This window comes from Dermatophagoides farinae, chromosome 6 (genome assembly GCF_024713945.1).
Source record: "Dermatophagoides farinae isolate YC_2012a chromosome 6, ASM2471394v1, whole genome shotgun sequence".
Taxonomy (NCBI): domain Eukaryota; kingdom Metazoa; phylum Arthropoda; class Arachnida; order Sarcoptiformes; family Pyroglyphidae; genus Dermatophagoides; species Dermatophagoides farinae.
The window spans coordinates 2,639,660-2,656,493 of record NC_134682.1 but is presented as its reverse complement, the minus strand read 5'-3'; the positions used below and the strand labels follow the sequence as shown (position 1 = coordinate 2,656,493).

The 16,834-nt window shown below is 26.5% G+C and overlaps 3 protein-coding genes across 3 annotated transcripts; all 3 read right to left on the bottom strand.

The window, feature by feature from the left end:
- Positions 1-4,567: 4,567 nt before the first annotated feature.
- On the bottom strand, positions 4,568-11,337 carry LOC124493670 (uncharacterized). The gene is made up of 10 exons (XM_075731848.1): positions 11,118-11,337; positions 10,294-10,993; positions 9,435-10,186; positions 9,336-9,367; positions 7,970-8,604; positions 7,190-7,914; positions 7,098-7,126; positions 5,632-6,174; positions 4,804-5,503; positions 4,568-4,720 (listed from the first exon to the last, which is right to left on the bottom strand). Exons 2-10 carry the CDS (start codon positions 10,955-10,957, stop codon positions 4,568-4,570), a joined length of 4,233 nt encoding a protein of 1,410 aa, XP_075587963.1. The 5' UTR covers positions 10,958-10,993; positions 11,118-11,337.
- A 731-nt stretch (positions 11,338-12,068) lies between these two features.
- LOC124493356 (uncharacterized) lies at positions 12,069-14,194 on the bottom strand. The gene is made up of 3 exons (XM_047056425.2): positions 13,910-14,194; positions 13,047-13,836; positions 12,069-12,940 (listed from the first exon to the last, which is right to left on the bottom strand). Exons 1-3 carry the CDS (start codon positions 13,985-13,987, stop codon positions 12,804-12,806), a joined length of 1,005 nt encoding a protein of 334 aa, XP_046912381.2. The 5' UTR covers positions 13,988-14,194; the 3' UTR covers positions 12,069-12,803.
- A 400-nt stretch (positions 14,195-14,594) lies between these two features.
- LOC124494008 (uncharacterized) lies at positions 14,595-16,304 on the bottom strand. The gene is made up of 2 exons (XM_047057142.2): positions 15,754-16,304; positions 14,595-15,672 (listed from the first exon to the last, which is right to left on the bottom strand). Exons 1-2 carry the CDS (start codon positions 16,192-16,194, stop codon positions 14,779-14,781), a joined length of 1,335 nt encoding a protein of 444 aa, XP_046913098.2. The 5' UTR covers positions 16,195-16,304; the 3' UTR covers positions 14,595-14,778.
- Positions 16,305-16,834: the final 530 nt, after the last annotated feature.

The following is a 16,834-nucleotide window of genomic DNA, read 5'->3' as shown; positions in this document are numbered from 1 at the left end:
TAATTTTCGATGAATTTTTTTTTGTCAATTTTAATCATTCATATCATTCATTTTATTTGAAAAAAGGTAAAAAAAAGTTTTTTTCTTACTCGTTAGTTTTCAATTAAACGTTCGATAATTTTCCAGGTTCGTTTATTATTATAATCATTATATTTCAAATATATCTAGTTTTTTTTGTTTTATTTTTAGAATCGATTATAATGGGTTTTCTTTTTATCTGGATCTTGTTGTTGACGTGTTTTTTTTCTCGTTGTCACAAGAAAAATTGATCGTCCTTGGGTTATAATGGAAAAAGCAATAAATGATCATTTGAATTTCGTTTGAATTTTTTTTTTTATTATTCAGTTTTGCCTTTTTATACAGAATTTTTTTTTTGAATGTCAAATAAACACATTCATATGAATTCAGAATTAATTAATTAATTTTATTCAACAGAATCGCACTGTTCAATTGAGAATATGAATTCAAAATAATTTACTTGAAAGCATAGTAAATCTTGCATAAGCCATTATTAACTGGAAACAATAATAAATTAATTGATCAATTAAAATTCAATTAATTAAGAAAATAATGACTTACTTTTGCAAATGTTGCTGTAGTCATAACAGTAATGACACCCAATTTCAAACCCCATGGTTTTGAACGTTTTACTAATCGTTTGTAGCAGTCAACTGGCTGCGCACGCTCCTGCCTATTGCCACCTCTTCCTATTTCGACCGAGAATGTCGGTGAGAGAAACGAGCATGTTTCCAACCGAAAATTCCGAGTCAGCATACAATTGAACACACACACCTTCGAACACACACAGTGATTTCGTTCCAATAAAATTCAAATTCGATTTATAAACTTGTCCACATTGCGACACGTTCATAATACATTAACATTTGAAATTTTGAACGAAAACGTGATGGTGATGAATTCATCAACCATACTGTACGTTGTAAATCATAACGTATGGAATTTAAAAATGAATTAAATATTGATACAATAAATGATAAAATGATGATGATTACATAATCCACAAATAAAAAATAATACAACATGATTACAATATGATGATCATTTTGTATGAATTTTAAACTATTCAATATAATTTGGCTAGCCACTATTGCCTGAATCAATGCTATCAGAAATATTTTTGAAAAATATTTTTGATAATCTTCGATAAATATTATTAATCTTGTATACATTGAATATGAATCAAGAAAATTCTTCTCAATTCTTGCCAACATGAAACATTTTTCATAATTATTCGTTGTCAACATTGTTCTTATTAAAATGTATTGTTTTAGGTTATTAGAAATTTTTCGTTTAATTTGTAAAATTGTTTTAGATGCCAACAAGATTATGTACAAAATCCAACAAAATGGACCATAAACGTATGAAAACAGAAAATTTAGGGTGATAATTTGAAATTGTAATGATATAAAACGTAAAATTATCTGCCAGAATGGTGGATAACCAAAATTTTGTGGATTCAATTCAAAATATAGACTAATCATATTGAGGATAACTGTCCGAAAATATTGATCAATTGATTATTTGTATTGGGAAAATTATTAAAAACTTACAATGAAAAATTAGCGAATACCAATGAATTTGAAAAAATAATTGACGAAATTTTATAAATTTCAATCCAATTTCTTTTTCCAAATAAATAAATAAAATGGCCGTTGAATGTGAATATCTGTTGGGATTTTTTGTAAATAATTTCTCTATAGTAATACTATTATCATTATTCATTTCTATCGTAAAAATGATGAATGTACGAAATGCACGAGATTTTTTCGTATCAAATGATTTATAAATACCGTAACCAAATAATAATGCTGAATAGCCGAAAAGCCATGTCATACTTTTTTTGAAACGATTCCACATTATAGTCTGTTGTCCACTGTGTATGATCCATATATCACCAAGTATGAATTTCATCGTATCCGAATATTGGATGGAATCAAAATTTAATGATATAGAATAGCAGCTCATAAAAATCAAAATGATAAAACGAAATTGTTCTTTTAATGGTAATAATGAAAATAAACATTTTGATGATTGATTTGATGATTTGATTAACATAAAGCTAGCATAAAATTCATATAATGATTGATGATTGAAACTTTGTGATGACGATGATGGTAATGAATTGAGATAAAATATGGATAAAATTTTAAATACAAAAATCTTACATCTATCAAGCAACATGTTCATAAGATTTTTTTCAGCCATTTTGGTTTTGTATGAAACACACTAATGATATGGCAAAAATCAAATTCATTTATAGAAATCATCGCCATATCTTTTATAAGAATTTACAGTTTTTTTTTTGTGAAAATTTTTTTCAACTTCGTTATGGTTACTAATGAATTTTTGTAAAGAAATGTACATTTTTTTTGTGTGTGGGTGTGTGAACACCTGATCTCCATTCAAAGACAATATAAATCATGCCGAAATGTACATTTTCATTTCATAGGTACGAAATCGATTTGTCGTTGTTATTTTGGTAGAATTCATTTTCTTGAAAAAAATAATACTTTTAAGGAAATCCGGTACAATATGGTTTCGAATGGTGTTTCGATCATTATTATTTTTTTTTTGACGTTGAAAATGATGAATTATGAATGTTGTTTTTTCATTTCATTTTCTAATGATTTTTAGGTGAATTTTTGTAATGAAATAATAAAACGAGCATATACAAGTATGATCTATATAAAATGGATAAAAATATTTAGATTTTAGAATCTCAAGAATGAACAATTTAAAAATTTCAAATATTACTTTGGCAAATACGGCTTTAGTGAGAACGGCAATCATACCGATACTTATACCCCATGGTTTTCTATCGATCATACGTTCATAAAACAAAAGTAAACGTAATCCATTCAGCCATGAACGATTATTATCAGCCGCATTCATGCCACGACAATGTACGACACGTTCCAAATCAAAACGTATGGAATTAAGTTTTGTATTAAATTTTGAAATAAAATATGTAAATAAAATTAAAATTGAATATTCTAATAGCAGACAATAGACAAAAATTATCCATATTATCCATCGAATTGAATGAATATTACGTAAACATAATAATGTCATCTGGCTAGCAGCAATATTGACGATTAATGTCCAAAAAATTAATCTAGAAACATAACGTTGAAAATCTTCAATAAATATGATTAATCTTGTATACATTCGTAATGTTTTCATTAGATTTCGATTGATAATATTCATGATGATTGGAATATTATTATTATTATGATTATTCAATAATTCATTTAATAATTGATAATTTTTTAATCCATTCTGGATATCCATTCGTATATTTCGTATGATTTTTAGACCTAATTTCATAACATAAATACCGATTATTAATGGACAACAAATGAATGTTAGTAAACAATTGAATACAATCCAAATAGATTGTAATGATATGAAACGAATAATCAATTGCCATAATGGCCATGTAGATGAAAATTTTTCCAATTCAATAATATACATTAAAATGTTAAGTATGACTGAAATGAAAAAAAAAATTAAATCAATTTTTTTTCCATAAATAAAAAAAAATATTTCACTTACGATTAAATATTGTGATAAAACAATAGAAAATGTCAAATAGTAAACGAAATTGATGAATTTTTGGCGAACATTTTTTCGTCACATATTTCATCAGAATGGATGATGAACGAGAATATTGGCCAGAATTTGTTGGAATTTTTTCAAATTTTTTTGTATAAATTACAAACATACGAAATGATAATGATGATGATCGGGGATCAAATGTTTGAAATATAGCAAATACAAGCATCTGTGTGCAGAAACCGAAAAACATGGCCATATATTTTTCCGATTTATTATTATTCACAAAAACATTTCTTGTTATATCACCAAATACAAAACGTAATGTGTCCGAATATTCAATAATACCCAAACTGAATGTTATATAGTAGAAAATAAATATTTCGATAATCAAGAATCGTATTCTTTCCTGCCATGGTAATGATTGAAATCGCCAACAATCATTATGATCAATCATTATTAATCGTGTATGAAAATCATAGATAGAATTATAGAATTTTGTTGTAAATGAACAAAGATAGAATCGAGAAATAATTTCATAAAAATTATATATTTTTATCATGGAATAAGACATTTTTTTTTGCCAATCAAAAACAATGCAAAACAAAAACACATGAACTATGATTCTGTGATTCTGTTTTGGAAATAATAATCACAATCATATCTAAAAACAAAAAATATTCAGATTTTCTATATATCGACCCAAAAGGAATTTACAGACACACACACAAAACTTTTATTACCATCATTATCATAAAGAAAAATAAATTTGAAAGTGTCAAATAAAATTTATTGCTGTAATCACCTGAAACACACACACACACACATGGACATTTATGAATCTGAAGATGAATATATATTAATAGAACATCGAAAAAATGAAGAAATCATTTTTTTTTTTTGCTAAAAAAAAGATTGAACTTTTCCAAAAATCAATACTTACTTTGGAAATTTCAGTAATCAAAAAAGTTTGTGAAATTTTATTTTTATATTATTGATGATAATTTATTATTTTATGCCCATCATCACCGCCACCACCACCACCACTACCAACACCATCATCAAATGAGGCTTTATTAACTTCATTTAATGTGTTACTTAATTTGCCTGATAACATTGTGAAACGTATGTAGAATATAAGAAGCTAGATTATTACGAGAGAATTGTTTTACAAAATTAAATTAATTAACAAATGAATGAATAACTGGAACTGAAAAGACGACTTACCTTTATAAATACAGCTTTTGTCAATACGGTAATCACACCAATTTTTATTCCAAATGGCTTTTGATTCACTAAACGTTCATAGAATAACATTGTCGTGAATTTTGAACGTATCGATGCCATTTCGTTTGTCCAACGAACAATACGATTAAGATCCATACGTATCGAATTGAGGTCGGCATTAAATTTTGATACAATAAATGATAACAATACAATGATTGCATAATCCATTACAAGAAAATAATACATAAAGATCATTATAACTGTACTATCGGGTGATAAATGTTTCAAACAATTCATTGTTATTTGACTGGCAACAAATGTAACTAATAATGCACAGATAAATAATTTTGACAGAACAATCTGTACATCTTCAGCAAATATAATCAGACGACTATATACACGTATATTGAAACATAATTCATATTCAATTTTTCGTAAGAAAATTTGTAAAAATTTTGTTTGTAGTCGCAATTTTTTCATTATTAATGATCGATAATTATTCATTGATTGATTTAATTCCATTTTCAATACTTTTATGGATGTAAATCCAATATATAATAGATAACTGGCAATCATTAATGGTGAATAAATATAGATGAACATGAAATTGAATGCAATATATGCTAATTGCAGTAGAATTATACGCAAAAATATCAAACGTAATGGTTTTGTTTGCAAATATTTAGATAATTTGAATAATTGTATGCACAGATTTAATATCACTGGTTTGTTATGAATGTAATGAATTATAATTGATTAGTTTTCAATTCAATCATTATGAATGTGTGTATATGCTTACCATGAAAAAATTGTGCAATACAATAAACACGATTAAATATTTGACGAAATTTTTGTTGTTTTAAATGAATTTTTTTATCTAAAATTTTTAATGTTAAAATTGTAGCACGTGATATTGGTTGTTTGGTTTGATGTTTTATTTGTTCAAATATGAATGGATCATCACTTTGTGTTATCAATAAAAATGTACGTAAACCAAGTGATGATAATGTATGTAATGAATAATAGATTATAATTAAAAACATTAATGATGCAAAACCAGCCAATAATGATATACTAAATGATGCAGCAATAGAATCTTCAGCAATCAGATTGCCAAGATCACCGAATAAAAATTTTGTATCATCATCAATATTGATCCATTTGTAACTGGTACAGAAATAATATATAACCAAATATATTGATAAACACCAACAAATTTTCTCTTTTATTGGTATAAACAATATTGCTCTACGATGTGTGATTAACATAAAATTTGTATAATAATGATAAATTGATTGATGTATTTGTGGTGAAAATGAACTAAGATATAATCGTGACATTTGATAATAGATATTATTTAAAAATGTTTCACTTTTATAATCTGTTGCTGTTACTGTGGGTATTGCCATTTTTGACGGTTGAAAATCAAATAAATGAATTGGAATTTTATAATAATTTTTTTTCAAGAAAAAAAATAAAGAATCATCATTTCTTCTCTTTTTAAATTTTTTTTTTCGATTTAATCATTCTTTCGTTGAATGAGAATGATGAATATATGTAATTTTTTTTTCTCATTTATAAACGACATAATTCAAACAGGAACTTCATGCAAATGACATAAATGCCTTCTTCGTGTACTTAAAATAAATAACAAAAAAAAAACTTCATAATAACTTCATTTTAAATTTTATAATAATAGTAAGAAAAGGAAAGAAAAATGTTCAAAATAAAATATCCATTAATTGGGGGTTGGGGAAAAATAATCGATGATTGATTCGAACAATCGATTGTTTTTTTTTTGATGATAATGATGAGAGATGGATCCACATCAAATAATAATGATAATTATCATTATTATCATCATCATCAATTTTAAAATTCCATTGAAATATTTATTTAAATGTAGCAATCCAATTCTGGTGGTGAAAAAAAAAATTTCATCAAAAAACTCACCAATAAATGATCTTCTAAATGCTAAGCAACCTAGCAACAAAACAAACAAAAATGAATTGGAAAAGAATTTTTTTTAAAAAATGTAGAAAAAAAATCTCATTACCGAATGATTAATGAATCATAGAATTTCGGTTGGTTCGTTAAATTTCTTTTCTTTAATATTTAACCATTATTTTTGTTGTTGTTGTTGTTGTTTCTTTTGAATTTCGTTAGGCAAAAAATAAAAATGTCAATGTTGATAAATATCGTGATTACAAGAAGATCGACCACCACTACCACCACCACCACCACCACAAACAAGATCAATTTCATTTGATGTATTATTTAATTTATTCAATAACATTGTAATACGTATGTAGGTGATTATTAACTGAAAAATCAAAATCGATATTAAAAAAAAAACAACAACAACAAAGTCACAAGAACAACTTACCCGCATGAATATGGCCGAAGAAAGTACGGTAATTGTACCAATTTGAATGCCAAATGAGTGTTTATTAACTAATCGTTCATAATAGAACATCATTTCGAATCGTTGATGATTATCACAATAATCGTTTGTCATCCGTATAATACGTGTCATTTCAAAACGAATTGAATTAATTTTTGAATTGAATTTCGATACAATATATGATAATAGAATGATGACGGCATAATCCATGATTAAAAAATAATACATATAAATCAAAATGATTGTACTATCATTGGATAGATTACGAATACAATTCAATGTAATTTGACTGGCAACAAATGTAACTAATAATGCACAGAACAATAATTTCGCCAAAACAATTTGAACATTTTCAACGAAAATAACAATACGGCTATAGATATTAAGATTTTTAGCTAAATCCGATTGAATTTTACTTAATCGATACCATAATGAATGTCGTTTAGTAATAATGAAAATCGTTTTTATCAATTTATATTGACGCATTGATTTATATAATTTGTATTTAACTTTTTGTATTACATGAAATCCAATATAAAGAAGATAACCAGAAATTAATAATGGTGAATAAATACCATGTAGAATCATAAAATTGAATGCAATATGTTGAATATGTAGGCTAAATATTCTTGTCATTATATGCCAAAATGGTTTATACCATATATATGTTGTCATACGGAATGATTGTATGAATAGATTTAGAATCACTGTAAATGTAAATGGATGAAATGATAATATTTTGGAAATTTTATTCTTACTTACTGTGAAAACATTGTGCAACACAATAAATTTTATTGAAAATTGATTTAAATTTTTTTCTATTCATTTTTAGATCAATAAAACAATAATGAATGATAATCATTGATTGTCGTGAATGATGATGATGATGTTTTTGATTAACAACAAACAAACGATGATGATGATGATCATCAATTTTATTTCCAACACAATCATCATCATCATCATCATTAAGCATAAATAAAAGAAATGTTCGCAATGAAATTGATTTGTTTGTATTCAATGAATAATAAATGATTATCAATAACATAATCGATGTAAAACCGGCTAATAATGATAGATTTATAGCTAATCTAGATTCATTAGTAATCCAGTGGCCAATATCACCGAATATAAATTTTAAATCATCATTAATGATAATGAATTTCAAGCTTATACCAAGATAATAGATTATAATCAGTATTGCTGAATAGCAACATAATTTTTCTTTCCATGGTAATAATGACCATAATGATAATGATGATGATGATGAATATTCATTATCATTGTCATCCAATAACATGAAATGTGTATAAAAATGATAGATTGATTTATAATTTATCGGTGTGAATGAACAAAGATATAATCGTGACATTTGATAGTAAAAATTATTTTGAAATTTTTGCCAATTTTTATTACCGATTACATTCATGATGATTGATGAATAATTTTTTTTTGCAAAATTAGTGAAACACAATTTCATTACAACGACCACTTTGGTCACTGTTGATTGATAAATAATGAAAAGAAAAACGTTTAAATACAACGAATAATGTTGTTCTGGTAAGAATCGCTTAAATTCTTAATGAAAAAAAATTGTCAGCAATAATCAATGTGGTGAAACACACGATGTTGAAACGACGAATACAAAAGAATATGAATTAATTCATTTAGATCATGATTCTGTTGATATTTGAATCATTTATGAAGAGAAAAAGTTTTTTTCTTTTTTATTTCACGTTAAATACAAACGATATAAAAACAGCATTCATTAATTCATTCAGTATTCAAATTCATTTGTATTTGTATTTGTATTTTTTTTTATTCTGAAATTTTCTTACAACAAAATGACTTCCAATATAATGATCATACTTATTATTGTGTTTTTTTTCTTGGAATTTTTCAAAGAAGAAAAAACAATCAACAAAGAAATGAATCGTTTAAATTATCAAACACGACCATGATGATGATATCTATTACACGAATATATTTGAGGATAGCAAAGTAATCGATCCATAAAATGATCAAGTGATAATATTCTAAACAAAACGGTAAAAAAAATTCCAATTTTTCAATGTTTCCATAGGTTACAACAACAACAACAGCGGAATTTCATTCAAATTTATATGATAAAATCGTGAAACGAATATATAAGATAATGATCTATTTTTGGAACCAAAAAAAAAATTAATTAAAAAAAAAATGTAAATTCCACATAATATGAACATACTCGCATAAATACTGATCTTGTCAGTACTGTAATTGAACCGATGCATATGCCGAATGTTTTTTTACCAATAATACGTTCATAAAAACATGCCATTTGAAATTTAAAACGAAAACTTGATATCGTATTCATTTGGATGATTACTTTTTCCAATTCAATATGTAATGAATTTAGTTCGGCATTCAATTTGGAAACAAAATATGTTAGTAAAATGATAACCAAATAATCAAGACATAGAAAATAATAAAGAAATATCTTTATGGTCATATGTTGATTGATGATGATTAAATGTTCCAAACAATTTCTTGTAATTTGGCTAGCAACAATTGTCACAATCAATGCCCATAATAATAATCTGGAAAGATATTTTTGTACTTCTTCAGCGAATATGATTGTACGTATGAATATGATTGTTGCTTTTTTAATCTCCCATTGTATCACTGTTATTGTTGATGATTTTGTTTTCATATCAGAATAATAATTATTATTATCATTATTATTATTATTATTAATCATTATTGATCGATAACGGCTCAATTCATATCTTATTATATGGCGACAATGTTTTACATTACGAAAACCAATTAAAATCAGATTGGCAGCAATCATTAATGGTGAATATACTGATGATAGTAAAAAAATTATTACAGAAATATTAATCTGCATCATTATTATTCGTATGATGATTTGCCATAATAATTTTCCATCGGATATATTGTCCGTATTATATTGATGTAGAAAAAGATTTAATATAACTGGATTTTGTTTTGTTTTGTTTTTTTTTTGAAAATGAAAATGAGAAAAAAAAATGATAAAAATTTTATAAAATGAAAATTTTTTTTTTTGTTTTTAGTTTACATACAATGAAATATCTGTGCAAAACAATAAACACGATTAAATAGTTGTCGAAATTCATATTTTCGATTTAAAATATTTTTCTCTATATAACGGAACAATGTCACTGTTGAACGGGAATAATTTCGATCATTATTATTATTCATTTGATCAAGTATATTATCATCACCACCAATATACAAGAGATATGTTCGTAATGCATTACAATTCTGTGTTTGAAATGTAACATGTATGATCACTAAAAATATTAATGACGTAAAACTAGTTAATGTTAGAAAACTTTTTTCCAATGATGAATTATGGCTATCGCCAACAACTAGTATTGTTAAATCACCCATTAAATAACGAAATGTTTGATTATTAATATTGTAGCCAAGTGTTAATGAAATATAATAGAAAACAATAATCCATGATATTAATAATGTAAATTTCATTCGATTTGATAATGATGACAGCAACAATAGTGATGATGATGATGAATGTTTTGAATTCAATAACATTAGATGTGAATAATAATGATAAATAGATTCATATTGATTTGGTGTATATGCACTTAGATAGATAGGGCCAAGTATTAAATACAAACGATTTAGATATTTATCATTAAAATTAATTTTTTTCATTAACCAATTTTTTGCCATCATAATTTTTACAACCATTTTTTCTATCATTAATTTTATCGTCGTCGTCGTTGTTTTTATTGTCAGCTACGAATATGATCATCATTTGATTGAATAAGAATTAACATGAAAATTTTTCCAGGTTTTGTAATAAAAAAAAAATTATTGTCATTCATTCAATACTTTTGTAGAACGCAATATTTCAATTTACCTTCTCGAGAATATGACGATTTATTTTTATTCTTGAAGAATTTGTCAACGTTTGATCACGATAAAATTCGATTTAGTCTTTTTTTTTATTCTTTGCACTCTTTGTTGATTGTTATGTGGGTGTTTTTTTTATATCTAATAAATTTTTATGTATGTGACCTTTAACATGACCAGTTTGAATAAAATGTCAATGCATGCGTTTATCAGATAATTATCGTCATTCCATTATAGCAACAAATTCTGATTTCGTAGAATTTTGTAGAAAAAAAAATGAGAAATTTTCCAATTTACAAGTGCGATAACAGTTTTCTTGGAAAATACTCACATTTCATAGGATATGACGAACAAAAATGACAACAGCAACAAAAAAAAAATCGTTGTCGTCAGTTTTTTTTTTGTTTTGTTTCTCAACATTTATCAATCGAATGGTTTCACGATCGATGAAGAGAAAGAAGAAAAAAAAATTAAATATCTTAATAATTTCCGGCTCTACCATTATCGATTTTGTTTTTTTTTGCAAAATTTTTTCTTTGAAAAAAAACCATTTTAAATATCAAATATTTGAAAATATGGATCGAGTGCATGTGTGTGTGTGTGTGTTGGTTTTTTTCATTGTAAACAAAATTTTCTTTTATGAAAAAAAAAATTATCATTAAAAATTGCGATGAACAAAACCTTGAAAACTTTCTTGAAAATCGAATAAGGTTGGTCGCCCCTTTTTATGAATTGTTTTTCTCTTGTTTTTCAAAAGATTTCTACAATCGACACCAATGTGTGTGTGTGTATATGGCCGAAATTATTATTTGAATTTATTTAAAAAGTATTGGTGACAATAAAAAAGAAACAGTGGAAAAAAACCAAAATTATTTTCAAATTAAATGAAAAAAATGATGATATTGTTGATGATCCATTACATCCATTATAATCACATGGACATATTAAATCGGATTGATTTTTATAACAAGAATAATGATAATCATCATAACCACATTGGCGACGAATAACCATTTGTTTATTATTAGTTGAATAAATAGTTAAACATTGATAATTGACAATATTTATGGACCAATTACATGGTTGAAAATATTTTCGAATATTTGATGGTGTCGAATACGATGGTATACCATGTGGAATAGCATTAAGACATTGGATATCAATTTTTGAATCACAAATCCAACAATATAATACGATTGGTGATGATTTTTTATCCGACAACATGGTAGTGGTGACCATTGTTGAATTACCGTTGACCATCAACGGTGAAATTATTATTATTAGGAAAAAACAAATACGAATCATTATCATACCATATGTTGTTGTTTTTCCAAAAAAAAAAAAAAAATTTGACAATTAGAGAGATCATCAACATTATATACAGAAGATGGATTTTGATCACGCCATTGCGTTGTTATTGAATTGTAAAGATCATTTTACTTTTACTATATCATAATGAGTACAGATGAGTAGAGATGATGATAACAAAAAACAAAGAAGAAAAATGATGATCAGTTTATGTTTAAATATTTGTTGCTATGTATGCACATTTTTTATATGTTTGTTTTGCAACATCAAAAAAAAATGTCAACAAAAACAATTGATGATTATTGAACCAAAATGGTTAAAATAGAATGAAATGCAAATAAAAATTTTTTTTTTTTTTGAATTTTTTTTTCAACATCGGTGTCATTCACATTCGATTATGATTCTTATTACCATATGTTGATGATGATTTATTCGATTTGAACATGAAATAAAATACAAAAAGTGAATAGATAAGAAAGAATAAAAATAATAATCCGGATATTGTTGATACGAAACGATCAGCTGTGTGAAGTAGACAAAAAAAAATTAAATACATTTATCAAATTAATGGATAAATGAACATGTAATAATGAATAAATTGCTTGTTGCTCTCTCTCTCTCTTCTTACCATCATTCATTGATTGTTGTGATTGTTGTATGTAAGAATAATCACCACAATCTAACCATTCATAAAATGATTTTGTTGTCAATACAAAATATTTATCATGATCAATAATTGTATTATGTGTGAATATCAATAGATAATCTTTAGATATTAGATATAATTGGCCAGTATTCGATACTAGAAATCCTGAACGAACATTTGAAAAGATTAATTTTGATTGATCAATATCATTACATTCATTGATTGTTGATCCGATTTCCATACGATTACGATCAATGTTTGATCGTTGTACACAAATATTATAACGATTATGATTTTCATTATGATCCAATAGATATAATCGACCATTATCCATTAATATGGTACGATTATGACAATCATTAATGATAATTTTCTGATATGTACGATTCGTTCGACTTTGTTCGACATTCAGAATCAAATGATTCATATCGAAATCAAAACGATATGTACGATATAAATGATCAATTTTTGATACAAATGTCACTATTAATTCACTATCGTTATTATTATCACAAGTATGGCCAGGTAAATATATGGAAATGGGCATTTTTTCTAGATGACGTAAGCTTATAAATTTATTCATTACAGGCCCAAAATCATGGATTTCCGTATCGGTCAACAGATCGAATTGAATGTCACCAATCAATGAATTGATTGTAGTATTATAGGCAATCCATTTATTTGTTAGAAATATTAAATAATTATCATGAAAAAATGGACCAACAGCAACAATATGGTTGATAATTTCTTGACGTAATTCGAAACAAGTTTTCTGGTGTATATCAATTAAAACAAAAAATGATTTTTTTTCCAATAAAAAAAATTGATATTTCATTCAATCATACCGGTTTAGTTTGAACGTTTACAATCAATTCAATGATAATTGATCCATAAAATAAAAACAAACAAAAGTTGGTTTTCATAATAATTTGTTTATTGCTCCTTTTTTAGCAAAAAAAAAAAAAAAAAATAAAAAGATTTCACAACGACCTTATTGGTAATTTCATTTTTATATAAAGTCAAAAAAAAGTAAAATCAAAATTCTTGAATTTTGAGTTTATTGTTGCGTTTTGTTAAATTACATCAATATATACCTAATTGATGTGATTATTTTCGAAATAGTTTAAACTGATATTTGTTCCGCTTTATTTATCAAAAAAAAAAAAAAAAAAAACAATTCCAAAACATACGCAGTTATCCAAAACGATCGGTGGGTACAAGATATTATCAAATCAATAATGTAATTACACATATATGCAATCGATTACATTTGTTGGCTCATTTCTTCCAAAATTTTAATTGATCAATCATCTATTGCGAAAACAAAAATCACTGAAAATCAAAAATGAATAACGATGTTGATGTGGAAAAAAATCAAGATAATGAATCTGGATCATCACCACCACCACCACCACAGCCAACAAAAATTACCGCATTCAATGTTGGTAATAATAATCATCGAATGTATCCAAATCATCTTTATCCCATCTATATGATCATAATATTGTTTGGTAATCATTACTATTTCAATTTTAATTTCATATTTAATTTTATTGTTTACATCGAAAAAAACTTGACATTCATTTATTTATTCAAATATTAATTTTCAACAAAAAAGTTCCCATCTTCCTCAAAATAAAAATAAAAACATGGATAATTTTTTTTTTTTTTGCTTTAACGAAATTTTCGGTTCTTATATATTATTATTATTATCTCATCGCCAATGGTGATTATGATTTTCAATAATGGTGCTTAATCGCATGATCACATGTTTTGAATAACAATTCGATACATTAGCAGTCATATAAATTTCATATAGACGATTGATTATTTCATTGAAATCTGATGATTGTGAATCTGTTTCAGCTGAAATGAATCGATTGTGACATAAATTTTTGATCGATTCTAAACCTAATGTGTCAATCAATATATATAAACAATCCATTTTAAATTCAGATGGCATATTGAAATCAGAATTTTCATCTAATGATATATAAGTCAATAGGTTCATACAGAAAATGATCATTTGTGAAGGGATGGCATTCACACGATAAAGATTAGCAATCAATTTAACCAATGTAATTGTATAAAATTTTAAATGACGATCATTCGTATTGGCGAAATTTGTTTGTTGAATAAATTTTGTTGCTTGATCATTTATTGAATTTTCCACATCTTTTAAGCATAAATATGTAAGAATATTGCCAAGTTTAATCACTGGAAACATAGAACGAATTTTTTCTGAACAGTATTCTGAATTCACTGGCAGTTCATATAAGCTTTTCCAGAATTTAGCTAAATTTTGTATACTATCATCGGACCAAAAATCTCGGCTAATCATTTCAAACATTCGTTCAACAATTTTTTCAAAATAATTACAATCAATACCCAATGCACAAAATTCGATCGATTTACGATCAATATTGGCCATATTTTTCACATCAATCATTATACGTTCGATAGCCATCAGATGTTCATTCATATCGAAATATGGATGCCGTTGCTGTATATGATGCTGTTGTTGTTGATGATGAAATTTTTCTCGAAGTATGATTGGTGATTGAAAATATGAATTTGATGCATTTTGATTGGCGAATTTCACCGACATCTAAAATAACAATTTGATTATGATTTGGATTGATTCATAATTCAAAAATAAAAAAATAAAATTCCAAAAATTATAACTCACTTGTTGTTGCAAAACAACTTGCGAATACAATGAATAATTCCGTTGTTGTTGGTGTTGCTGATTATGATGATCATTTTCATCATTATAGGAATTGTCATCATTGACGTTGTCAACATCGAACATTTCAAAACAAGTATTATCGGATATGATTAAAGATTTTAGTTCCAAAAAACAATATGTTCGTATGGCCATTTTTTCCAAAGATAATCGTGTTCGAACATAATGAACCAATACATTATCTTCGAGTTGATTGGCACAAAGTTTCGGTAACAATTCGTTGTAACTTTTTCGAGCTCTTTTTATCCAATTCCAACGTTGCAAAAGATATTCATCATCCTTTGCTTTCAAAAGTTCATCATCATCATCGAGGCTCATTTTTTCAACGTCCAATAATAAATGTTTATATTTTTGAGAATGATAAACAAATTTATTTTTGTCCATTTTTTTTTGTTGAAAATCGAAATTTTTAAATTGTAAAAGAAAATAGAATGCTGACAATGAAAAAACTCACAAAAAAACAAAAAAAAAAACATTTGCTTATATACGTCAGTGTTAAACGCACGTTAAACGGATATAATACTCATTTGTGGGTCACACCGTTGTTATAACCGATACAATCGATACTTGTACTTTTATAGAATACCAGCCCGGTACAGGCGCTTCGCGCCTGCCCAGGCTGGCCCTGCGGGGCTTTCTCCTTGACGGTCAATATAACTGGATACCCGCAGGTGGGGACGGCTGCGCCGCCCCCCTACTTGGCATCCAGTCAAAGGTATCAATCCTTGACGGTCAATACAGCTGGACACCCGCAGGTGGGGACGGCTGCGCCGCCCCCCCTACTTGGCATCCAGCCAAAGGTGTCAATTTTTAAAGCTAAAACAATTTAAAAAAAAAACATTATCAAAGCTACATCTCACCACTTCAGAAACATTTTACCAACAGATGGCGTTGAAAGCATTCTCAAAAAGCACTGCTCAAAGGCATTCCCTACTGTTGGATGTATACACACAAACACTAATTGGCTTACTCTTTTATATTACACTCATACCCCGCTTAACGCTGCCCCGTTTAGCGCTGATTC

What these genes read in the sequence shown, in the direction of transcription:
- LOC124493670 (XM_075731848.1), bottom strand. Translation starts at nt 10,957, where the DNA reads ATGATAGAAAAAATGGTTGTAAAAATTATGATGGCAAAAAATTGGTTA. An exon ending in CAAGATCAGTATTTATGCGA is followed by an intron (nt 9,368 to 9,434) that starts GTATGTTCATAT and finishes TTCCAAAAATAG; the next exon opens with ATCATTATCTTATATATTCG. An exon ending in TATATTCGTTTCACGATTTT is followed by an intron (nt 8,605 to 9,335) that starts ATCATATAAATT and finishes AAATTGGCAAAA; the next exon opens with ATTTCAAAATAATTTTTACT.
- LOC124493356 (XM_047056425.2), bottom strand. Translation starts at nt 13,987, where the DNA reads ATGAAAACCAACTTTTGTTTGTTTTTATTTTATGGATCAATTATCATT. An exon ending in TAAACGTTCAAACTAAACCG is followed by an intron (nt 13,837 to 13,909) that starts GTATGATTGAAT and finishes GATATACACCAG; the next exon opens with AAAACTTGTTTCGAATTACG. An exon ending in ACAACAATCAATGAATGATG is followed by an intron (nt 12,941 to 13,046) that starts GTAAGAAGAGAG and finishes TACTTCACACAG; the next exon opens with CTGATCGTTTCGTATCAACA.
- LOC124494008 (XM_047057142.2), bottom strand. Translation starts at nt 16,194, where the DNA reads ATGGACAAAAATAAATTTGTTTATCATTCTCAAAAATATAAACATTTA. An exon ending in AAGTTGTTTTGCAACAACAA is followed by an intron (nt 15,673 to 15,753) that starts GTGAGTTATAAT and finishes TTGTTATTTTAG; the next exon opens with ATGTCGGTGAAATTCGCCAA.